General features: G+C 43.0%; 1 protein-coding gene across 1 annotated transcript; it reads left to right on the top strand.

The window, feature by feature from the left end:
- On the top strand, positions 1 to 26,342 carry tmem18 (transmembrane protein 18). The gene is made up of 5 exons (XM_072498664.1): positions 1 to 140; positions 10,996 to 11,113; positions 19,207 to 19,261; positions 21,068 to 21,161; positions 21,263 to 26,342. The coding sequence occupies exons 1-5, from the start codon at positions 54 to 56 to the stop codon at positions 21,359 to 21,361; spliced, it is 453 nt and encodes a 150-aa protein (XP_072354765.1). The 5' UTR covers positions 1 to 53; the 3' UTR covers positions 21,362 to 26,342.

Below are 26,342 nucleotides of genomic sequence, written 5' to 3'. Positions count from 1 at the left end.
CGCAGAATGATTCATTAGCATACACCGGATGTCCCGCCCTTTATCAGGCTGCCATGGAGAGGGAGGAGGAATCAGCGACGGTGCCGATTGACGAGTTTAGTAAACTGCAGATTACCGGCGTTTGGACCGTCCTGCTGTCTGTGAGTTGGGCGGGGTGTGTTTGGTTATAACGACCAGAATCGGGCTCAGGTCCTGATCCCGCGGTCAGCCGGCGGCAGCGGCTCAGCTTCCCTCTGGGGGCGGGCTCGGCGCTATTGAGATTACGTCATTCGCGGTGAACGTCATCCAGCTGCGACGGTCACGTCACCTGGTTGTCAGGAGCTGGCTGCTGGATAAATGAAATAACATGAATACCACTTTCCATTGAAACATCAGCAGAGATTAGCATATTGCATTGTGTTTATTTTGGAAACCAATCACAGCTTCATGCTTTCAATTAATTTTGCCATTCTGTAGAAGCTGTGGCTTGATGATCAACCCTCACGGAGAAAATTAGGCGACAGACTGCCATGAGGGACTGTGCAATGGGGCTGTGTTGGCAGAGTTGTGGGGGTGAGAGCGTTCTGTGAGCGGAGTAGGTGGGGGTCCTGGTAGAGCAGTGAGAGCGGAGCGGGTGGATGTCTTGGTAGAGCAGTGAGTGGGCAGCGGGTGGGGGTCCTGGCAGAGCAGTGAGAGCAGAGCGGGTGGGGGTCCTGGCAGAGCAGTGAGAGCGGAGCAGGTGGGGGTCCTGGCAGAGCAGTGAGCAGAGCGGGTGGGGGTCCTGGCAGAACAGTGAGAGCGGAGCAGGTGGGGGTCCTGGCAGAGCAGTGAGCAGAGCGGGTGGGGTCCTGGCAGAGCAGTGAGAGCGGAGCGGGTGGGGGTCATGGCAGAGCCGGGAGCGGAGCGGGTGGGGATCCTGGCAGAGCAGTGAGAGCGGAGCGGGTGGGGGTCATGGCAGAGCCGGGAGCGGAGCGGGTGGGGATCCTGGCAGAGCAGTGAGAGCGGAGCGGGTGGGTCGTCCGGGCAATCTCCATGTAAATGTCTCACCAAATTCCCTGTCTCTGTCCTTTAGTACTCTTTTCCTCGCCAATCTTAACTCCACTGTAGGTCGCCATGCCATCAGCCGTAAGGTATAGGAGCAGAATTAGGCCATAAGGCCCATCGCGTGTGCTCTGCCATTCAATCATGGCTGCTCTGTTTCTCATCCCGATTCTCCTGCCTTCTCCCATAACCCCTGATTCCATTATTAATCAATAACCTATCTATCTCTGTCTTTAACACAGTGGCTTGGCTTCCACAGCCTTCTGCGGCAATGAATTCCACAGATTCACCACCCGCTGGCTGAAAGAATTCCTTCTGATCCCAATATTCAAGGATCGCTCCTTCAGTCTGAGACTGTGGCCTCCGGTTCTAGTCTACATCTTCTCCACGTCCACTTTATCTGGGTCTCTCAGTATTCTGTAAGTTTCAATAAGACCCCCCCCCCCCCTCATCCTACTAAACTCCATCGAGTACAGACCCAGAGTCCTCAACCGCTCCTCATATGACAAACCCTTAATTCTTGGGATCGTTCTTGTAAACATCATCTGGGCCCCTTGCAAGGCCAGTATATCATTTTTTAGGTACCGGGCCAAAAACTGCTCACAATATTCCAAATGTGGTCTGACCAGAGCCTTTTATAGCCTCAGCAGTACATCCGTGCTCTTGTAAACTAGCCCTGTCGGTATGAATGCTAACATTACATTTACCTTTCTAACTGCCGACTGAACCTGCATGTTAACCTTAAGAGAATCTTGAACTAGGACTCCTAAGTCCCTTTGTGCTTCAGATTTCTGAAGCCTTTCTCCATTTAGAAAATTGTCTATGCCTCTATTTTTCCTACCAAAGTACCTCATACTTTTCCACTTTGTATTTCATCTGTCACTTCTTTGCCCACTCCCCCAGCCTGTCAAAGTTCTTCTGCCGCCTCCCTGCTTTCTCAACGCCACCTACCTGTCCCTCTACTCTATATCTTTATATTGTCTGCAAAATTAGCAACAAAATGCCCTCAATTCCTTCTTCCAGATCATTATTGGATATTGTGAATAGTTGTGGTCCCAAGATTGATCCCTGTGAAACACCATTAGTCATCGGCTGCCATCCTGAAAACGACCCCTTTATCCCCACTCTTTGCCAGTCAGTCAATCCTCTCTCCATGCCAGTATCCTGTCCCTAACATCATGGGCTCTTACCTTATTTAGCAACCTCCTGTATGGTACCTTGTCAAAGTCCTTCTGGAGATCCAAATAGATCATGTCCACTGGCTTTCCTTTGACTAACTTACCTCCTCAAGAATTCTAACGTTTGTCAGGCATGACCTCCCCTTGATGAAGCCATGCTGACTTGGTTCTATTTTACCGTGCACTTCCCAAGTACTCTGCAATCTCATCCTTAATGGGCTTCAAAATCTTACCAATGACCCAAGTCCGGCTAACCGGCCTATAATTTCCCGTCTTCTGCCTCCTTCCCTTAAACAGCGGTGTTACGTTAGCCATTTTCCAGTCCTCTGAGACCCTCCCTCCAGTGATCCCTGAAATATCACCCAAAATGCCTCCACAATCTCCTCTGCCATCTCCTTCAGAACCCTCCTGTTCGGGTGATTCATCCACCTTCAGATAGAACATAGAACAATACAGCGCAGTACAGGCCCTTCGGCCCACGATGTTGCACCGAAACAAAAGCCATCTAACCTACACTATGCCATTATCATCCATATGTTTATCCAATAAACTTTTAAATGCCCTCAATGTTGGCGAGTTCACTACTGTAGCAGGTAGGGCATTCCACGGCCTCACTACTCTTTGCGTAAAGAACCTACCTCTGACCTCTGTCCTATATCTATTACCCCTCAGGTTAAAGTTATGTCCCCTCGTGCCAGCCATATCCATCCGCGGGAGAAGGCTCTCACTGTCCACCCTATCCAACCCCCTGATCATTTTGTATGCCTCTATTAAGTCTCCTCTTAACCTTCTTCTCTCCAACGAAAACAACCTCAAGTCCATCAGCCTTTCCTCATAAGATTTTCCCTCCATACCAGGCAACATCCTGGTAAATCTCCTCTGCACCCGATCCAAAGCCTCCACGTCCTTCCTATAATGCGGTGACCAGAACTGTACGCAATACTCCAAATGCGGCCGTACCAGAGTTCTGTACAGCTGCAACATGACCTCCTGACGCCGGAACTCAATCCCTCTACCAATAAAGGCCAACACTCCATAGGCCTTCTTCACAACCCTATCAACCTGGGTGGCAACTTTCAGGGATCTATGTACATGGACACCTAGATCCCTCTGCTCATCCACACTTTCAAGAACTTTACCATTAGCCAAATATTCCGCATTCCTGTTATTCCATCCAAAGTGAATCACCTCACACTTCTCTACATTAAACTCCATTTGCCACCTCTCAGCCCAGCTCTGCAGCTTATCTATATCCCTCTGTAACCTGCTACATCCTTCCACACTATCGACAACACCACCGACTTTAGTATCGTCTGCAAATTTACTCACCCACCCTTCTGCGCCTTCCTCTAGGTCATTGATAAAAATGACAAACAGCAACGGCCCCAGAACAGATCCTTGTGGTACTCCACTTGTGACTGTACTCCATTCTGAACATTTCCCATCAACCACCACCCTCTGTCTTCTTTCAGCTAGCCAATTTCTGATCCACATCTCTAAATCACCCTCAATCCCCAGCCTCCGTATTTTTTGCAATAGCCTACCGTGGGGAACCTTATCAAACGCTTTGCTGAAATCCATATACACCACATCAACTGCTCTACCCTCGTCTACCTGTTCAGTCACCTTCTCAAAGAACTCAATAAGGTTTGTGAGGCATGACCTACCCTTCACAAAGCCATGCTGACTATCCCTGATCATATTATTCCTATCTAGATGATTATAAATCTTGTCTCTTATAATCCCCTCCAAGACTTTACCCAGTACAGACGTGTGGCTCACCGGTCTATAGTTGCCGGGGTTGTCTCTGCTCCCCTTTTTGAACAAAGGGACCACATTTGCTGTCCTCCAGTCCTCTGGCACTATTCCTGTAGCCAATGATGACATAAAAATCAAAGCCAAAGGTCCAGCAATCTCTTCCCTGGCCTCCCATAGAATCCTAGGATAAATCCCATCAGGTCCCGGGGACTTATCTATTTTCAGCCTGTCCAGAATTGCCAACACCTCTTCCCTACGTACCTCAATGCTATCTATTCTATTAGCCTGGGGCTCAGCATTCTCCTCCACAACATTATCTTTTTCCTGAGTGAATACTGACGAAAAATATTCATTTAGTATCTCGCCTATCTCTTCAGACTCCACACACAATTTCCCATCCCTGTCCTTGACTGGTCCTACTCTTTCCCTCGTCATTCGCTTATTCCTGACATACCTATAGAAAGCTTTTGGGTTTTCCTTGATCCTTCCTGCCAAATACTTCTCATGTCCCCTCCTTGCTCGTCTTAGCTCTCTCTTTAGATCCTTCCTCGCTACCTTGTAACTATCCATCGCCCCAACCGAAACTTCACACTTCATCTTCACATAGGCCTCCTTCTTCCTCTTAACAAGAGATTCCACTTCCTTGGTAAACCACGGTTCCCTCGCTCGACGCCTTCCTCCCTGTCTGACCGGTACATACTTATCAAGAACACGCAGTAGCTGATCCTTGAACAAGCCCCACTTATCCAGTGTGCCCAACACTTGCAGCCTACTTCTCCACCTTATCCCCCCCAAGTCACGTCTAATGGCATCATAATTGCCCTTCCCCCAGCTATAACTCTTGCCCTGCGGTGTATACTTATCCCTTTCCATCATTAACGTAAACGTCACCGAATTGTGGTCACTGTCCCCAAAGTGCTCTCCTACCTCCAAATCCAACACCTGGCCTGGTTCATTACCCAAAACCAAATCCAACGTGGCCTCGCCTCTTGTTGGCCTGTCAACATATTGTTTCAGGAAACCCTCCTGCACACACTGTACAAAAAACGACCCATCTATTGTACTCGAACTATATCTTTTCCAGTCAATATTTGGAAAGTTAAAGTCTCCCATAATAACTACCCTGTTACTTTCGCTCATATCCAGAATCATCTTCGCCATCCTTTCCTCTACATCCCTAGAACTATTAGTAGGCCTATAAAAAACTCCCAACAGGGTGACCTCTCCTTTCCTGTTTCTAACTTCAGCCAATACTACCTCGGAAGAAGAGTCCCCATCTAGCATCCTCTCCGCCACCGTAATACTGCTCTTGACTAGCAGCGCCACACCTCCCCCTCTTTTGCCTCCTTCTCTGAGCTTACTAAAACACCTAAACCCCGGAACCTGCAACATCCATTCCTGTCCCTGCTCTATCCATGTCTCCGAAATGGCCACAACATCGAAGTCCCAGGTACCAACCCACGCTGCCAGTTCCCCTACCTTGTTTCGTATACTCCTGGCATTGAAGTAGACACACTTCAAACCACCTACCTGAACGCTGGCCCCCTCCTGCGACGTCAAATCTGTGCTCCTGACCTCTATACTCTCATTCTCCCTTACCCTAAAACTACAATCCAGGTTCCCATGCCCCTGCTGCATTAGTTTAAACCCCCCCAAAGAGCACTAACAAATCTCCCCCCCAGGATATTTGTGCCCCTCAGGTTCAGATGTAGACCATCCTGTCTGTAGAGGTCCCACCTTCCCCAGAAAGAGCCCCAGTTATCCAAAAATCTGAATCCCTCCCGCCTGCACCATCCCTGTAGCCACGTGTTTAAATGCTCTCTCTCCCTATTCCTCATCTCACTATCACGTGGCACGGGCAACAACCCAGAGATAACAACTCTGTTTGTTCTAGTTCTGAGCTTCCATCCTAGCTCCCTGAAAGCCTGCCTGACATCCTTGTCCCCTTTCCTACCTATGTCGTTGGTGCCAATGTGGACCACGACTTGGGGCTGCTCCCCCTCCCCGCTAAGGACCCGGAAAACACGATCCGAGACATCACGTACCCTTGCACCTGGGAGGCAACATACCAAACGTGAGTCTCTCACGCTCCCACAAAATCTCCTATCTGTGCCCCTGACTATAGAGTCCCCAATTACTAATGCTCTGCTCCTCTCCCCCCTTCCCTTCTGAGCAACAGGGACAGACTCCGTGCCAGAGGCCCGTACCCCATGGCTTACCCCTGGTAAGTCGTCCCCCCCACAAGTATCCAAAGCGGTATACTTGTTTCTCAGGGGATCCCTGCACTGACTGTTTTTTCCCAGTCCCTCTTACAGTTACCCACCTATCTCCAATCTTTGGTGTAACTAATTCCCTGAAGCTGCTATCTATGACCCCTTCTGCCTCCCGAATGATCCGAAGTTCTTCCAACTCCAGCTCCAGTTCCCTAACTCGGTCTTGGAGGAGCTGGAGATGGCAGCACTTCCTGCAGGTAAAATCAGCAGGGACACTAACTGCATCTCTCACCTCAAACATCCTGCAGGAGGAACATTGCACTCCCTTCCCTGCCATTCCTCTAACTTTCTACCAAGATCTGGCTAACAACTAAATTAAATTTTTATAAAAAATAATAATAATAATATAAAATATGGTACTTCCCTCAGACCAATGGGTTTTATTATTAGGTTAGAGGAGGAGGGCGGGTGGGAGACACTACACGTGTAGTGTCTCGGGTTTCCTCTCCACCAGAATTTATTGGTGAGGGTCTTCCCAGACGTCCGCGGGTCGACTTCCTGATCCCGCCTAAAAAAACTAATTTAAAAAAAAAAAAAAATTCTCAGCTCCTGCTGAAATTGACTAACCAGCCAGCTGTTCTCACGCCGCCGAAATCGACTGGCCTGCCCCTGCAAAGACAAGTGTTTTTAAAGGTTGACTTACCTCCCAGCAACCTCCTTCCGCAGTGCTCCCGCTGAAACTGACTCACCAGCTGTTCTCCCGCCGAAACCGACTGGCCTGCCCCTGCAAAGACAAGTGCTTTTAAAGGTTGACTTACCTCCCAGCAACCTCCTTCCGCAATGCTCCCGCTGAAACTGACTCACCAGCTGTTCTCACGCCGCCGAAATCGACTGGCCTGCCCCTGCAAAGACAAGTGCTTTTAAAGGTTGACTTACCTCCCAGCAACCTCCTTCCGCAGTGCTCCCGCTGAAACTGACTCACCAGCTGTTCTCCCGCCGAAATCTTTCAGCTTCCCCAGCAACTTCTCCTTAGTGATGGCCACGACACTGCCGTCTGCCCCTTGACTCTCTTGAAGTTCTTGTATGCCCCTGGTGCCTTCCACCGAGAAGACTGATGCAAAGTACCTAATCAGTTCCCCTGCCATATCTTTATTCCCCTTTACTACTTATCCAGCTACATTTTTCAGTGGTCCAGTGTCCATTCTTGCCTCTCTCTTCGGTTTTATATATCAAAAAAAACTTATCTTGTAATACCAGCTAGCTTACACTCATATTTCATCTTCTCCCCCCACTCATATTTCATCTTCTCCCCCTTTATTGCTTTTTTAGTTGTCTTCTGCTTTCTTTTAAAGGCTTCCCAAACCTTTGGCTTCCCACCATATTTCTCGCCACTTTGTATGCTTTTTCTTTTTCTTTTATGCTATCCTTGACTTCCCTCGTCAGCCATGGATGCCTTGTCCCTTAACATGTTTCCTCCTCCTTGGGATGAATTTCTGTTATGCCCCCCCCCCCCCCCCGAATAACCCCAAAACTATCTTCCCTGCTAGGCTCATTTTCCAATCAACTCTGGCCAGCTCCGCCCTCATGTCTTTTTAGTTATCTTTATTTAATTGTATAACAGTTATATCTCAAACTGCAGGGTAAATTCCATCATATTGTGGTCACTGCTCCCTAAGGATTTCCTCACCTTAAGTCCCCCAATCAAGTCTGCCTCATTACACATCACCAAATCCAGAATTGCCTGTTCCCTAGTCGGCTGTCACAAGCTGCTCCAGAAAAACATTGAAATTGGCATGTACATCTCTTTGATATTCCACAAATTCCTTTTCTTGGGATCCACTACCAACCTGATTTTCCCAGTCCACCTGCATATTCAAGTTCCCCATGATTATTTTAATATTGTCTTTATATGCTTTTTCTATCTCCTGAATTATTTTCTACCCCACATCCGGACTACTGCTAGGGGGCCTGAACATAGCTCCCATCAGGGTCTTTTTACCTTTGCAATTCCTCAACTCTACCCGCACCGATTCTGCACCTTGTGACCCAATATCACTTCTTGCTATCAATTTTATTTCATTTCTTACTAACAAGGCAACCCTGCCCCCTTTACCCATCTGCCTGTCCTTTAGATAGGACGCAGATCCTTGGATATTTAGATCCCAGCCTGGATCTCCTTGCAGCCATGTCTCTGTGAGGCCCAAAACATCGTACATGCCAGTTTCAATGTGCGCAAAAAGCTCATTTGCCTTGTTTCATATGCAGCGCACATTTAAATGCAACATCCTCAGTCCTGCGTTGACCGCACGCACCGCTATCTCATAGTTGTCCCCGTATCTGCTGTGCCTGAAGTTAGATTCCTGCCGCTTCCCGCACTCTTATGTTCTATAACTTGTTCTGGAAACTTTACTAACCTCTGCTGAGCCATCCTTTAACTAGTTTAAAGTCCTCGTCATTAGTCTGCACTCTCACCATCACCGTTAACATTGATTTTCTATACAACTGAACCCTCCACCAACAGTTTAATTTAAAGCCCAAACTACAGGATCAGAACCATCTAGGCCTAGTGCTCTGGAAATATATCCCCAAACCACTGTTTTTCTCTCTCAATGTCATGAAATGTACATCTTTGAGTGGTAATTTCTCCATCTTTGCCTTGAAATCTATTTGTGTCCGGCTATCCCTCTGCGAAGCACCTGGAGACATTTGCCCCATGTTAAAAGTGTACCGTAAATGCAGAGCTTTCCAGCAGTGTTTTACTTGCTACATGTTTCCTGAACTCATCTTTTTTCTGTTAAGATAAGGATTGACTTCTGTCAGTCAACACAATCGATACAATCGTTTTGTAATTAAGTCTGGGGTGCTGTTTTGAATGAAGTGCTGCTGCACATTTCCACAACACTTGGACTAATACAGTTACAGTTCAGGCTAGTCTCATGGCTTTTTATTTATGCTATCTGTAAAAGTTAGTTTCTGTAGAAATTAGGCTTGATAAGGAAGTTGTAGGTTGAACAATGATTCCCTTTAGTTTAGTTATTCACAGGATGCAGCATCGTTGGCAAGACCAGCATTTTTGCCTGTCCCAATTGCCCTCAAGATGGTGGTGCTGAGCCACCTTCTTAAACTGCTGCAGTCTGCGTGGGGTTAAGGAATTCTCACCATGCTCGTTTTTATTATATACCACCAAAAGACGGTGGCACAATGGTTAATACTATTACCTCACAGCGCCGGGGATCTGGGTTCAGTTCTGCCCTTGGGTCACTGTCTGTGTGGAGTTTGCGTGTTTCCCCCATGTCTACTCCGAGTTCCTCCCACAGTCCAGAGACGTGCAGTTAGGTGGATTGGACATGTTAAATCTCCCCTTGGTGTCCCAAGGTTAGGTTGGGTTACGGGGATATGGAGGGGGAGTGGGGTAGGTAGGGTGCTCTTTCAGAGGATAGGTGCACACCCGATGGGCCGAATGGCCTCCTGTCTCACTGTAGGGATTCTATTCTATTCTAACTGTTATTCAAATGTGAGGAAGGAAAAACCTGATAGCAGATCACTCTACAACAATGTCATATGCTCTCTCTTGGTGCTCGACTACAGAACTGTAGCTGTCCACACACTTGGCTAATAATAATTAGACAAGGCATTAAAGAGGATAGAAGAAGAACTTGCATGCCCTTTATGCCTTCTTTTGTGAAGTGCCTTCTGACATTCTACGTGTTGGTGCTGTGTACAGGCAAACTGTTAAGAATGCCATAGGCACAGAGAGCCATCTTATTCGAACTTACCATACCGATACAGTCCACTTGGCATGGTTGTCAGTCATCAGAAACAAAGTTTCAAATCACAACTGTACGTACATGTTTATTCTCCGTTCTAACACTGCTTATCAGAGAAACAGACTGGTGTCCAAAGCATTGCTGAATCTCCCCACCCAAATAAATCTAGTATAGGTAACCGTTTCAAGTAAGTTCCAATTGCATCACCATCAGTCCTCCGTCGGGGTCTCAGCAGCACCATGTTTGTAGAAGCTGTCAGCAAAATAAGCCAGTCTATCTCTGCTTGTCAAACCGAGTGATTGAGTTATGAGGTTTGCCAATGATCAAATCTACAACCTGCTAACAAATAAAATAGGATCTTTAGAAATAAAATCCTGCAGTTTCAATATTTTATATGGGATCTTGCTGAAAATACCGGACAGAATAACAATTTGGGAATGAGATGGCAATAATAAATACCTCTGGCCTCACTTCCTATGATACAGATGAATTTGTAATGAACAAGCTTCTATGTCATCAGTACATTGCAAATTGCTTTGAAGGCAATAATTTTTGGTCGAGTCACTTGTTACACAAGCGACTATGACAATTAATTTGTTGACTCTCAATACATTGCAATGTCATGTGAAATTTTTCAGTGAGGTGCTAGAGTGGGCCTTGAACCCGCCACGTTCTGACTCCACAAAGTGAGAGTGCTATCATTGGGCCAAATGATTCTCTACCTGTTTCTTAACCGAATGTGGCAACGCAGTTGGGTAATTGAAGGGAAAAAGGAGTTTTGTATAAGGCAGGGTATATTTTACTCCTCGGTGAGGAGCCATGTGGGATGGGTTGGCACATTGGGCACTTAGTAAATCATTATGCCCAATTTGTGACCCATGTTGTACACAAGAATGTGCTGAGAGAATCATATTACAAGGTCCACCCAAAGATCCTTTAATTAAGACCCATAACTTCGTAGAAATGTGCAACGGTTCGTATCAGAAGTCTTTTTCAATAGAAGTGATTAAGATGGCTTATTTTGTAAATCTTCTCTTCCCTGGCTTCTTTGCTTTACAGATTCAGTGGTCAGAGTCGTGGCTAATTGGATTGCTAGCTTTTCATGCCGTTTGCTTCCTACTCACCTTGATAACCGTTAAATTCTACAAGTTCCAGATTGCTCATTTCCTTTTTATGAGTAAGTTAATTTTATGTTTGTATTGATGTGAAAAACACAAGGCCTGATAAAAGACTTGTGTTGAAGCTGTAGAATAGATCGAGCACATATTTGTTGCATTTAATTCTGTTTACACCTTTTCATAAACTTTTAAACATTTCCAAAAGTGACTTGCACAAACTAATTATTCTTGGATTCCTTGGTGGCACCAGAAGGCCAAATTACTTTTTTTTTGACATACACTATCAACATATTTTGAAATACTAAGTGGTTATTTTTAAATGGTGTAATTTGGTGGAAATGCAAATCACTTTTATATCACAGTACGAAGTCTTACAACACCAGGTTAAAGTCCAACAGGTTTGTTTCGATGTCACTAGCTTTCGGAGCGCTGCTCCTTCCTCAGGTGAATGAAGAGGTCTGTTCCAGAAACACAGATATAGACAAATTCAAAGATGCCAAACAATGCTAGGAATGCGAGCATTAGCAGGTGATTAAATCTTTACAGATCCAGAGATGGGGTAACCCCAGGTTAAAGAGGTGTGAATTGTACCAAGCCAGGACTGTTGGTAGGATTTCGCAGGCCAGATGGTGGGGGATGAATGTAATGCGACATGAATCCCAGGTCCCGGTTGAGGCCGCACTCATGTGTGCGGAACTTGGCTATAAGTTTTTGCTCGGCGATTCTGCGTTGTCGCGGGTCCTGAAGGCCGCCTTGGAGAACGCTTACCCGGAGATCAGAGGCTGAATGCCCTTGACTGCTGAAGTGTTCCCCGACTGGAAGGGTTGAATGCCCTTGGTGTTCCTTGGTCGGATCTGCGGGTAACTGTCTGTAGTGTTCTTGGTTGTTCAGTTGTCGGTATACTTCTTTGCAGTAGTCCGTTCTGTTCAGTACGACAGTGGCCCCCCCTTTGTCTGCTGGTTTGATGACGATGCTGCGGTTGGTCTTGAGAGCGCGGATGGCATTGCATTGTGCTTGGGTGACGTTCGGGGCTGTCTTGTAAATGCGACTGATGAATCTGGCATTGACGTGACTCCTGACGGCTTGAGCATACATGTCGAGTCTAAGGCAGCGGCCACCCACATGGGACACAACCGACAGAATACCCTTCGTCGTCCAGTACTTCCCCGGAGCGGAGAAACTACGTCATCTTCTTCACAGCCTTCAACACGTCATTGATGACGATGAACATCTTGCCAAGGTTATCCCCACACCCCCACTACTTGCCTTCAAACAACCGCGCAACCTCAAACGAACCATTGTTTGCAGCAAACTACCCAGTCTTCAGAACAGTGACCACGACACCACACAACCCTGCCATGGCAATCTCTGCAAGACGTGCCAGATCATCGACATGGATACCACTATTACACGTGAGAACACCACCCACCAGGTACGCGGTACATACTCGTGCGACTCGGCCAACGTCGTCTACCTCATACGCTGCAGGAAAGGATGTCCCGAAGCGTGGTACATTGGCGAGACCATGCAGACGCTGCGACAACGAATGAACGGACATCGCGCAACAATCACCAGGCAGGAATGTTCCCTTCCAGTCGGGGAACACTTCAGCAGTCAAGGGCATTCAGCCTCTGATCTCCGGGTAAGCATTCTCCAAGGCGGCCTTCAGGACCCGCGACAACGCAGAATCGCCGAGCAAAAACTTATAGCCAAGTTCCGCACACATGAGTGCGGCCTCAACCGGGACCTGGGATTCATGTCGCATTACATTCATCCCCCACCATCTGGCCTGCGAAATCCTACCATCTGTCCTGGCTTGATACAATTCACACCTCTTTAACCTGGGGTTACCCCATCTCTGGATCTGTAAAGATTTAATCACCTGCTAATGCTCGCATTCCTAGCATTGTTTGGCATCTTTGAATTTGTCTATATCTGTGTTTCTGGAACAGACCTCTTCATTCACCTGAGGAAGGAGCAGCGCTCCGAAAGCTAGTGACATCGAAACAAACCTGTTGGACTTTAACCTGGTGTTGTAAGACTTCGTACTGTGCTCACCCCAGTCCAACGCCGGCATCTCCACATCATGACTTTTATATTAGACAGTAGGGATGCTTCAAATCCAAATCTTTCTTGCACAAATGGAGATTGTTATTGAGCTAGTTTGCTTTTAAAATGTATTCCATCCCTTTCTCACTATTCTGACTTGCATCATGGTTCACTGACCATTCTATCTGTCACAGGGTTTCTGCACATCTCTAATCCCTCCCTAATTTCTCTAAATAAATAGCAGAGCACCTGGCATTGCATTGCTTTTTGACCATGACAGGGAATGTATGGCTCAGTGCTGAGGTGATACCTGGTTAACATTGGTTAAAATTCTTCAAATATCTATTACTTATTCATTGGAAAAAAACTGACCACTAAATGTTAGAAAAGGCTTTCCTGATATTCTAGTACTGCAGGTTCGTTCAAATAAATAACAACTACATTGAGTCATAGAGGTCTACAGCACAGAAAAGGCCCTTCGGTCCATTGCGGCTGCACTGGTCAAAATTAACCACCTAACTATTCTAATCCCATTTTCCAGCATTTCAACCATAGCCTTGTATGCCTTGGCTTTGCAAGTGCACATCTAAATGCTTCTTAAATGTTATGAGGGTCTCTGCCTCTATCACCCTTTCGGGTAACGAGTTCCAGACCAGACTCCTATCACCCTCAGGGTGAAAATGTTTTTCCTCGTTCTCTCTAAACTTCCTGCACCATAACGTAAATGTAAGCCCCCAGCCACTGATCCCTCCACCAAGGGAAGACATTTCTTCTTGTCCATCTACGACCCTCGTAATTTTATACACCTCAATCATGTCCCCCTTCAGTCTCCTCTGCACCAAGGAAAACAATCCCAGTCTATCCAATCTCTCTTCATAGCTAAAGCTGTCCAACCAGGGAACATCCTGATAAATCTCCTCTGTATCCTTTCCAGTGCTATCACATCCCACCTATAATGTGGATTACAGAACTGCACACAATACTCTAGCTGTAGCCTAATCAAAGTTTTATACAGTTCCAGCAAAACCTCCCTGCTCTTAACTGCCATGCCTCAGCTAATAAAGGCAAGTATGCCATATGCCTTCTTAACCACTGTATCCACCTGCTCTTTACCTTAAGGGACCGGTGTACATGCACAGCAAGGTCCCTCTGATCCTCTGCTTCCCAGGATACTGCCATTTGTTTGCCTTGTTTGCCCTGCTCAAATACATCACCTGACACTTATCCAGATTGAATTCCATTTATCACTGAACAGCCCATCTGTATCCTCCAGTAATCTAAGGCTATCCTCCTCACTATTTACCGCCCCACCAATTTCCGTATCATCCGCCAACTTACTGATCAACCCTCCTATATTCATGTCTAAATCATTTATATAAACCCCAATCAGCATGGGTCCCAACACTGATCCCTGCGGGACCCCACTGGACACAGGCTTCCACTCAGAAAACACCCTCGACCAACATCCTTTGCCTCCTGCCACTCAGCCAATTCTGGATCCAATTTACCAATTTTTCTTGCGCCCCATAGGCTCTTACCTTTGCTATCCATGTGCCATGTGGACCTCACCAAAAGTCTTGCTGAAGTCCAAGTAGACTACATCAAATGCATTTTCCTCATCGTAGTCACCTCTTTGAAAAATTCAATCAAGTTGGTCAGACATGACATCTCCTTAAAAAACATACTTACTGTTCCTGATTAATCCCTGTCTCTCCAAATGCAGATTAATTCTGTCTGAATTACTTCCAATAGTTTTGCCACCACTAAGATTAGACTGACTGGCCTGTAGTTTCCTGGGTAGTAATAGGGTAGTGGTAGTGGAGCATTTCAACTTCCCCAACATTAACTGGGTCAGCCATATTGTAAAAGGTTTAGAGGGAGCGACATTCTTAAAATGCATCCAGGGAGAACTTTTTAAGCCAGTACATAAAAGGTCCGAAATGAGAGGGGTCAGTCCAGGACTTAATTATATGTATTGGTGCCTATTACTTATGCACTTCTGTGAAATTTGCATACATATATGCTCTTCTATTTCTCGCGGCCTGTTGGGGGGCCTGTAGAGAACACCCCGCAATGCGATTGCTCCTTTTTGGTTATTAAGTTCTACCCATTTGGCTTCAGTTGAAGAGCTGTCTAAGGTGCTGACCCTCCTTACTGATGTCATTAATTATCTCCTTCCCTATCTTGCCTGAAGATCCTGTATCCGGAAATATTGAGCTGCCAATCCTGTCCCTCTGAACCATGTCTCAGTGACAGCAATGACATCATACCCTCTTGTTTTAATTTGTGCCCTGAATTCATCTGCCTTGTTCGTCAGATACCAATAAAAACCATCCAATCTTGCCAAACTCCCTTGTGGCTTAACTGGTCTAGACATTATGTGCCTGCCTGACTCACTTGATGTCTCTTCTAATTTTGGCTGTGCCTTTATCCCTGCTGAACCGTCTCGCAGGATCGCAGCCCTCTGCCAAGTAAGTTTAAACCCTCCCCAACAGCACTAGAAAAGAGCCTCACTGAGTAATGTTGCTCCATCTTCAATAACATATTCTTGGTTTGACATTTTTTGATGTAGTGGTCGCCACACTATCAAATATAGTAACATTAATGTTTCTATATTATACCTTTGTCCACCATTACTGGTTTGCAAGATTGTCTTACAAAACATAGGACAGATAGGCTTGTAGGGATTGCAAACCTTCTGGATTCCTCATGTGGATTGGAAACACTGAAAATAGTGTTGCCGGCCAAATTGCTTGACGCCTTTGAAACTTTGTATTAACTGGTGTAAAGTTTGCGGTCAGGCTTGGCATTGCTGTATGGTTATTGCCACTGGAGGTCAGTGTGGTGCTTTGTAAATATTCTGCAAACCTCTTGCAGCAAATGTTGAAGTACGTATACAAATAACCTGTTAAATAATGGAACGATGTTACAAGACTGACAATTAACTGAAAAAAAACTAAACAATTTATCTAACTGAATCCAAATTTCTTATCTTTTAGTTTGCACCTACTTTTTAACATTTCGTACTTTGATCAGTATTGTCAAGAAATAGAGCCAGACATTGGGAGCAGGTTGGAGGGAATCCCGACCAGCTGTTGTATTAGCCACCAGGTATCCACAAAATCCATCAGTCAGATAAGCCTTTGGTATATCTACATGTAATGCAATTTAATGCCTATCTGTAATATTTGTGGTTCATTATGAAATTATATATCATGTACAAGGCTGTGAGATGCCGATAGATTTTGTGACCTGCATCTTCCCTCAGTCCTCTGCAACCTCATGATGTTTTTATTGCCCCAACTTACTTTCCTTTCAAATTCCCCATTTAACAATTGTCTCTATCATATGCCTTGAGTTGTTACAGTTAATTGTCTATTTTTGTTCAGTATCTGCATATAGTTGGTTATGAAGTTTTTTTCAATTATACTTTTTATAAAGCTGTTTAAAATATGTTGGAGTAAACTCAATACAGAGATTATATTTTGCTGTATGTTAAGTTTCTATTTAACTGGAAACTATAAGCAATGCATGGAACGTGAGATATAGTGAGGAGTAGTTATCATAATTACCACTGAGTTATTTCCTTTGGTCAGACATTTTACACAGCTAAATATGTTGGCATTGTGAATCTTAACTATTAGTATACAACTTGCAGGTATATTATAATACTGTAAACGGATGTAAATATTTTGTAGTGAGATTCACTGCTGATGATGCCAGCTTAGTGGATTAATGCTTCTGAGTTTTGATTCCGCCTAGTATCTGCTACCTCAATCATTCTTGAGTTCTACTTGAGTGATAACCAAAATTTTGGACTGCTTAAGTTAGTTGCCATTGAGCTGTCTAAATAATTATACCATGTATAAATAGTTATAATATGAAATATCTTAAATTAAAGTAACATTGCTACACTACATATTTAAAAACTGATGACATAATTGGCATTAATTTTAATTCTATTTTCCAGCAAAACTTTAGTCAAAGTGTAAAGCTGCTCCATAACTGAAGTGAAACATGATACTGTTATCTTTATCCAACCTGTCAATCCTGGGAGCCACGATGAAACTAATGACTGCTGTAGAAGTACACAGTTAATCCTGAAACACTGGGCTGGATTCTCCGCCAGCGGGATTCTCCTTTTTGCCGGCGCCCGTGGGTTTCCCGTGGCATGGGGCTGCCACACAATGGGAAACCCCATTGACTGGCCGGCGTAGTGGAGAATTCTGCCGGTGGGTCGAAGCAGAAATGTGGCACGGCATTGCGGAGAATCCAGCCCACGATCTCTCCGAATAAGTGCTTAAACAAGAGGCAGAGAAAATTAGCAAATGTTTGAATATTTATTAATGTTCAGAAGAAATACAAGCTTGGAGATCATGGTGTAGGTATATTTTGTCCTTTGAGGTTAAGTTTGTTTTAATGTAAAAATAACATGTAATTTAATATTAATCTGACTGTGCGAGCCCTTTCGCCTCTAATGGAGGTTGAATATAGATGTTACAATGACAGTGGATTTGGATGGAGGATAACAGTACAGAGCTGTTTACAAAACAGATAAAATGAGAAATGCTGCATGAAGTTGGTGCATGGACATTGGTGGGTGAGCAATCTGTATCGCGATGGCTTGCAGCTCCAATGCATCATAGGTTTGACAATGATCCACAGTTTTTATGTCCTTTGATTACACTAAGTGGTGGTTGATGATATTCCCATCCAGTAAATGGTATGTTATCATTGTCTTTGAATTCGGGGCCCTTTTTTTGTATACAGATATGCAATTTAGAAATATAGTTTACAAAAAGAAAAAAATTCTCGAAATTTGCATTGATCAAGGTAGACTGAATATGCTATTGCAGCTTTTTTTAATGCTAGCCTTTGCGTTAACTCAATTGAGGTATAAAGTACTACCAAATTTCATATCTGACTCAGATTCTGCTTTATTATCTTTTGCACCTCAACACTGAATTGCACTGGGTTGTTTGATTTAACTTATGTTAATTTATAATTTTCATCCTGCCAAAGTAAACACTGGATGCAACTTTACAATCCTAACGGAACATGTACAAATGTGTTTTATTTAAAGGTGAGCGCAGGGATACATTGCAGGGATTTAGAAAATAATATCTGTTCTATTCCAAAGCTTAGAATTGGGAAGTATCGAGAAACCACACTCTAGAACTGTGGATGTTACATTTCACAAGCGTCCAAAATTTGAAAAATTATGGAGAAAAAACAGTAATTTTCAAGAAACCTGATAGGTTGCATCTCCTGCCCTCTCACCTAAACAAAGCATCTCTGTCAAGATCAGGGCCAATGTTGCTAACATCACTCTGCTTCTAATTCGTTAACTGACCTGCCTGGTCCAACATGGATTACATTTACTACTCAGCACTTACTCAGGGTATCATTCACTTTGACTGCACTCAAAACTGTTTACAATAGAATTGTACTGTTACTGCAAAGCAGAACAAGTTCACATGAATATCAAGTCACAGTCTTGAGCATTTCAAAGAAACCTGGTGTGACAAAATTATCACTGTGCCCAGTGAGGGAAAATGAAAATAAATTGATTTCCTTTACAAATATTGAATTCTATTATTAGCTTGATTTCGAATCGCTTCCATGATTTTCATCCCTTCATTAATCCCCCACAACAAAACAATAATTTGAGGAATAAGGTGATCACATTCCTGAAGTTTCCTACGTTTTGATGTGCACAAGTTGTTGAAACAGAACTGCTAAGTTGAGGTTACTCAATGGGATTGCATTTAACAGCTAGATCTGAAGCCAAGCCACAAAACAATAACATCTGTTCTGGTTCAGTACTATTGGTTTGAGTCCACTTGTGCAAAATCCAGCTGGTATACCTTCCATATTAAATTCCCCCCAATATAATGGATAAAGTATGTGTAGCTTACTGGCAAAGATTTCTTTTAAAAACGTCAAATGTGAAAACCTGGATTTAAATTAATTGAAAAATTTAAATATCGGGGACTATGCTGCCGATGACAACATGTTGCTCATATAAACTAAGTATTTTTAACTTGACAGTTAAATGTTCATCCCCAACTAATTTTAATCACTTTCTTTCTCTTTATTGCAGTTGTGTTGGTATACTGTGCAGAATACATTAACGAAATGGCAGCAATGAATTGGAGGTAAAGGCGTTGGGAATATTATGGCATAAAAACTGTTATCTAACCTTTCTAAACAACATATTATGCCATTGAGTTCTTAGATTTAGACATTTTAGATATACCTTTCAAAATGTCGCTGATAATTTGTCAAAGAAGAAATCAAATCCAATGTGTTAATTCAGTAGTGTATCAAATAGCTCTGCTCAGTTGAAAAATGAAAAAAATGAAAATTGCTTATTGTCACAAGTAGGCTTCAAATGAAGTTACTGTGAAAAGCCCCTAGTCGCCACATTCCGGCACCTGTTCGGGGAGGCTGTTACGGGAATTGAACCATGCTGCTGGCCTGCCTTGGTCTGCTTTCAAAGCCAGCGATTTAGCCCTGTGCTGAACAGCCCCTGAATACAGCTGTATGGTTTTGAATACTGTGAAGTATTGCAAAATATCGTTAGTTATCTACGTTGTTTAATCTGGATTGAATCTGAAAAGCAGAAGTTGGTGTAAGACAGTAGATGGTTTTAAAAGCTAGTTCTGACTCCATTGGGGGGAAGAATCTGAAATTGCAGAAGTTGATGTAAGACAATAGATGGTTTTAAAAGCTAGTTCTGACTCCATTGGGGGGGGGGGAAGGCAAGGGGCAATGTCCTCCAAGTTTGTAGATGATATTGAAATAAGAGGAGTAGGAAATGGTTCTGATGAACAAAAAATATGTTACAAGGAGATATCGATAAAATGGCAAAATGGGCAAGGAAGTGGCAGATGGGATTAAATGTCAAGAAATCCGAAGTGCTTCATTTTTCAGCCAGAAAACAATATATAGTTATACTTTGGAAGGAAGGTGGATGAAGAGCAGAGCAGTTTGGGGGATTCAGGTACAAAGATACCTTGACTCAAGTAAATAAAAACTATTAAAATGCTGATGGAAAATTGAGTCCTGCTGAGGGATGTAGAAAGTACAAATTGAGATGGAATGGTGATTTGATATAAAACCTTAAGATCAGAGCCAGAGTACTGTTACCTGCTAAATTAAGAACATTGTATCCTCTATATTGCCCCAATGTAGATTTCCTGGGATGATGCCTGGTATAAAGATATGCATATAAGAAGATAGACATGAAAATTTGAGACTGCTCATCGGAACAGAGGATTTTGTGCGGTGACACAATAAGAGATGTTTTAAAATTTATTTTAAGACAGTGAATAAAAATAAACTGTTTCCAATGATAGACATATCTAGAATAAAGCAGCATGGTTCTAAGATTAAATGCGAAGGATGTACCATGGAGAAGAAGGCAAGCTTCTTTGTACAGAAAGCTGAGTTAGAGATTGAAGCAGAGGCCATGCCAACTATGACAACATTTCAGAATAGATACGTGATTGACTAAAAGGGGAATAAAGCAATTAAGGTAAGTTCATTGCATTCGGACGACTGCTTGGGTGGAGGATAAACACCACCATAGACTGGTCAGACTGAATGACACATTGCAGTAGTGCAGTTCTAAACTACTGTTTCTAAGTAGTGCAACTTGAATCTAGTATTTAATTTGAAAAATCAAAATAATTCAAAATTGATTTTATTTGAACTTTTATCTAATTGTTAGAAATGGTAAAATTTTATTTTAATAGTATGTACTAACTGAAGATTTTTCGTTAATATTTGCTCTTTTGGAAAAAAAATGTAGCTGCAAGCACGAAACACTTAATTGAAATAATTGAAACTTTCAGTTTTAGTTGTAATTCTTGTTTGTGTTGTTCAAATTAGTAGTAGAATATAGTAAACTGCCTGATACTTTCAGCCAACAGCTCAGATTATAAAAAATCTTTTTCCAGATCATTTTCTACACACCAGTACTTTGACTCCAATGGGATGTTTATTTCACTCGTCTTTTCAACTCCACTTTTACTGAACACGATGATCATTGTGGTATGAGTTCATTTCCACTTGTTTTGGTGCTTCCAATTGCCTTAGAATTGCGTCTTTTCCCCCCCCCCCCATAATTTAACCACTTTCTGCTGTTTTCTTAGATTGTGTGGGTGTACAGAACATTGGCAGAAATGACAGAACTGAAGTCACTGAAGCAAAGAAGGAAGGCAAACAAAGAAAAGGAAAAGAAAGCTGCATAAGACTTTTTTTTAATGTTCTGATCCTGTGCATAAACTCACAATCATCTGGGATTATTTTTTTAATTCCATCCTTTCATGTTAGTAAAAAAAAAAAGTGTGAACACAAACTAGGGAAATGTTATAAATGTAAATTGTTGTTTCCACCCATGCTGACTTTTCACTAATATCAGTGAAAGGGAGAAAATACATCCCTTTCTGCCATAAACCTCTCCAGTGGTATCCAGCATGGGATGTTCTTCTTGACTGAAGTGGGTGGCGGGTAGGAAAACAAACCAGATCACCTGATTGGCCTTGATAACTCAGCAAACAATGATTTGGGGTTTTTGTTTTTAGCACTGCCAGTGTGGAGCTTCATGTAGTCAAGGTGTATACGTCTAAAACTGACAAAAGGGGGAGTGACATTTGTCTGAATCCATGATATGTACCTATGCAGGTGAAGCTTTTCAGTGGAAGACATAAATTGCCTTCATTGGAAAACTTGCACTTTGGTCCAGTGTGACCCATACTTTCACATCACAAAGAATTCCACATCTTGAACGTGATCTTGAGTTGGTGAACAGTACCGACTGAACTATGGTATTTTACATCTGCTTTCATCAACAGTGCCTTTTTCACTCTTCTTTAGCCTGCAACAAGGGATTTTAATAACACTAAAGCAGATGATCCTGTAAATACGAGTCCAGCACGGGGTGGAACATTTCCTGGAGTATCTGTGTGTTGGTGTATCTGGTCGGAGGGGCTGCAGTGGATTATTCAACTCCAGCCACATGGGAAGTGGGGGTAGATTTAACCAAAATATCTGAAAGGGGTGGTAGGCTATTTTTCCAAGTTCTTGCCGAAGTGGCAGAGCCAAAACATTGTAGTTGTGTTAGAAGCACGTCTTGAAAGAAAATGACCTTCACTATCTGAATGGGATATGTCTCCGTAACTCTCACTGGAAACCTTTAGCACTGAACCTACCAGAGAATATAGTCCAGTGAAGATTACATAATTAAAATATCAACAATGAATGCCAAAAAGGGCTGGTGTTTTTCCAAGCCAGGCTTGGCTCTTAGATGGGGTTCACTGGACAATATCCTGACATATTGTACATCCAACCATGATTCCCAGGCCAAAAACAAGGAGATTCTTGCTCTTCCTCAGCCCCCCATCCTGCTGATGTAGTTTTCCTTTTTTAGGAAAGAACTTCCATCCAAACCAAACAAATCTCCATCGGAGCTGGTGGAGCTGGACAGGACCTGGACCATCAGGGTTCCAGCCTGGTTTCCGGTCCTTATGTAAAACTCCCACCATACATGCTGTATGGTGGAAAGGCAATAAATTATATGCTTCAATATATCTTGTGTAAAATATAAATTTGTAAATATATACAAACACATATATATATATATATATATATATATCTGAAATGGATATTTGTGAGATTTTTGGGATATGCGTTGTGCAACAAGATAATTAACTCTGAGTGCCCCATATTGGTGATTGTACTACTCAGGATACTTTAAAAGGTTACTTTAAAAGGAAAAAAAAGTGCACCATATTATTAGTTTTGAAGTTTAGATTAGCAAGTCAGAAACAATTTTTATTATGAAGCAGTTATACCCATTTTGGCTGGATCTGAGTGCCAATTACTTGCCTTCATTGAAAAAATAACTCCTTTTTCCTATTCAGCTGACATTTTGCTAAGAAAGCAGAATCAACCCTAAGGGAAGGATTTTTGGAAAAGTGAAAATATGACCAATAGGTTATTTTCTTCTGACATCACAATCAATGGCAAATACTTCATCTGAGTAATCCCATTGAGAAGCCTCAGATCTCCCTTTATCTTTAATACCAAATTTACATTTGTCATACCAGCTGTGCTGTTTCAGGGATGTCACATTGATTTCAATTACTACCAAATTGTGGATCGTTTGTCATAAATGTATGCCTTGGAATCTTTACAAGAAATTGGATTGAAACTACTGAAGCTCACTATGTGAAACAAAATGAAACCAAATCTGTTGTTAACGTGTATAGTTCTTAAGGAAAACCGTGGAGGATTAGATCTGAGTAATAACATATAGAAGTGGAAAACCCAGTTTGTTTATCAAGACATTGACAGTTAGTTCATCAGAGTTTTTTGTTTATTTTCTATTCTGCCTTAACACTGTCTTAACACTTTTAAGACTCCCAAAAATGTTTTAACAGCTGCCTCTCCAGCTCTCAGTATGCATACCACTATCCAACCTCTTGAACTCCAAAATTGAGAATAATAGCTACGCTAATTTTTTTTAACACAAAGAACATTTTCTTTTTGCTGTTATAAATAGGTTTCTTTTTGTTGTTAGAAATAGGTTTCTCCATACAAAGACAGGTTTTAAAATTCAAAAGTTAATACTTTTTGAACAGTTTGCTATTTCAATTTGATCGAGGACCATTAGTTTGGTGCTGTTTAATAAGGTGTCAGAATATATTTATTGTAGTAATAGCAAAGAGAACATGGTGACCAAGTATTACTGTTATCACACGATGACATGTTTCACGCAATATCATTGTGTGACATTTTATATCATCAGAGATTAGTTAATCCATTTGAGATCCAATAAGGGTAGATCAGAGTAATTGCTAAATGGTGGAAAGCTAGGAACAGTGGAAGTCCAAAGACACACAAAAACATTGGACAATATAGAAAAAGGCGAATGGAAGTCTGACCTTTATATCTAGAGAGCTAAAATGCAAGGAGGTAGAAATTGTGTGACAGCCACGCAAAGTCCTGGTTCGACCATTCCTGACAGTATTGTGAGCAGTTCTGGGCACCAGATCCTTGGAAAAATATCCTGAGCTTGCAGGTAGTGCAACATAGGATGCAGTTAAATTGCAAGGAGAGATTACATGAATTAAGGTTAAATTCCCCTAGCATTTAGAAGAGGCGATTTGATTAAATGTTTCAAGAAGAGGGGAATGGATAGGGTAGCTAGAGATAAATTATTTCTGCTGGTTGCGGAGTCTAGTACCGGGGTACATAGCCCAAGTATTAGAGCCAGAAGGTTTCAGGATTGAAGGTGGGAAACGTTATTACAAACAGAGATTTGTAACTTGTAAAAAAAATTGCAGCATGCTGCTGTGCAGAGGGGCCTTGCTGTACTTGCACATGAATCACAAAAAGTTGGTTTGCAGGTGCAAACGGGCGGGTGAAAATAGAACTAGGGAGCATAGCCTCAAAATAAGGGGGAGCAGATTTAGGCACCCAAAGGGTTGTGAATCTGTGAAATTCCCATTTTTGAACAGTAAAGGAATTGAGAGTTATGGTGAGCGGGTGGGTAAGTGAGGCTGAGTCCACAAAAAGATCAACCATGATCTTATTGAATAGTGGAGCAGGCTCAAGAGACCAGATGGCCCACTCCTGCTCTTGGTTCTTATGTAAAGGATTGGAACTCTCTTTAAACAGCGTTTGATGGAAGGTCAGTCATTAAATGTAAGATAAATATTTTTGTTAATCAGTGATAAAGAATTGCGGCAAAGACAAGTCAATGGAGTTAAGTCACAGATCATCCATTATCTTATTAAATAATGGAACAGGCTTTGGGGGAGGGGGAAGCTAAATTACCCTATTCCACATTGTCTAATGGCGAAATGAGCAAACCAATGACTCAATTATAAATATCAAACCGAGGTTACAGTTGGGAAGATGAGAGTTTTCTTTCCGTAATATCATAGGTACGTCAGGGAAGATGTCTTGCAGCACCTTGCATAATAAAATGTTGGCTGAAATAATATACAAATGAGTTGCATCAAAACAAAAAGGGCCAACAGGTCTCCTACTCGTAAAAGACTGGCCGTGTGACTGGGCATGCACGTCAGGATCCTGTGGAGGTCCTGATGTGGGACCAACGTGGGAATTGCCTGGGAAATTTCAACTTCTGATGGGCAATTCCCCTGCTCCCCAGGACCCTTTGTGAATGTCTCCAACTCTGAGTTAAGAGTTGGACATTTATGTGGTACCTGCCTATTGGTTGGCCAGGGAACCTGGGTATTTATACAACTGACCCCATCCCTCCCTCAAACATCACCCCCTTGACTATCTCCCGAACCCGACTGCTACCCACCCACCTGACTACCTCCCTGACCTGATCCAAGTAGCCCCCCTGCTGTCCACAAAGACCCAACTAGCTCCCTGACCCTAACCACCTTGCCTAACCCAACTATGCCCCGATTACCCCTTAACCCAATCTGACTACCTGCCTGCCACATTGCCCACTCTAACCACCACATGCACCTGCCATCTCATCCATTCACTAGCATTCAAACTGAATCTTTAAACTTGCCATATGTCAACTATGTGCCATAAAAAAGGAACGTATCCTGTCCCCAGCTCTACTCCACTTTGACACAGTGCCCTGAGGAACAGTGCATGAGCATTTCTGGGAAAACAGAGTTTGCAAGAGGTCCTGTAAGAAATGCAGAGCAATGTCTGGTCAGGGGAATTTGCAAAGCAGCAATGTGACGATCATGGCCAGTGCTTGGAAAATCCAGGCCAATAGACATGAACGTAGTTACAGCATTTGAGCATCTTATACTATATTACACAAGTACGGGACCTCTACTAAAATATTTCCTGAAAATGAACAACCACAAAAAACATGACTTCCTTTTGTAACTTTATAATAATCAAAATGTTGTTTGCCAACAAGTATTGAAGTGTGCCATTGCAAATATTAAGTTCAAAATTTGACGAATAACATTTCAGTATTGAGGCAGGAGGTGGTGTGTCTGATGTCGCATCAATGCATTTTTGATCCATGGAATTATCTATCTGTTAATGGACATGTTACACTCAGTAATCTATTCTTGTCTTCATTGATGTAACACAATTCTCTGAGATACTTAACCAATTCCACCATGACAGCAGGAAACTAGTTCACGGGTTATGTAATGCTGCTTTAGGGCTGTGTACACACAGTCTACATCAATGACTCATAAAGTCAACATTGATTTACTT

Source organism: Scyliorhinus torazame, chromosome 4 (genome assembly GCF_047496885.1).
Source record: "Scyliorhinus torazame isolate Kashiwa2021f chromosome 4, sScyTor2.1, whole genome shotgun sequence".
Lineage (NCBI taxonomy): Eukaryota > Metazoa > Chordata > Chondrichthyes > Carcharhiniformes > Scyliorhinidae > Scyliorhinus > Scyliorhinus torazame.
Note: the sequence above shows the minus strand (reverse complement) of the source record. Positions and strands in the feature narration are given on the sequence as shown.

Coding starts and splice junctions, on each gene's coding strand:
- tmem18 (XM_072498664.1), top strand. CDS start 54: ATGGAGAGGGAGGAGGAATCAGCGACGGTGCCGATTGACGAGTTTAGT. Junction 141..10,995: donor TTTGGACCGTCCTGCTGTCT/GTGAGTTGGGCG, acceptor TTTGCTTTACAG/ATTCAGTGGTCAGAGTCGTG. Junction 21,162..21,262: donor TGAACACGATGATCATTGTG/GTATGAGTTCAT, acceptor CTGTTTTCTTAG/ATTGTGTGGGTGTACAGAAC.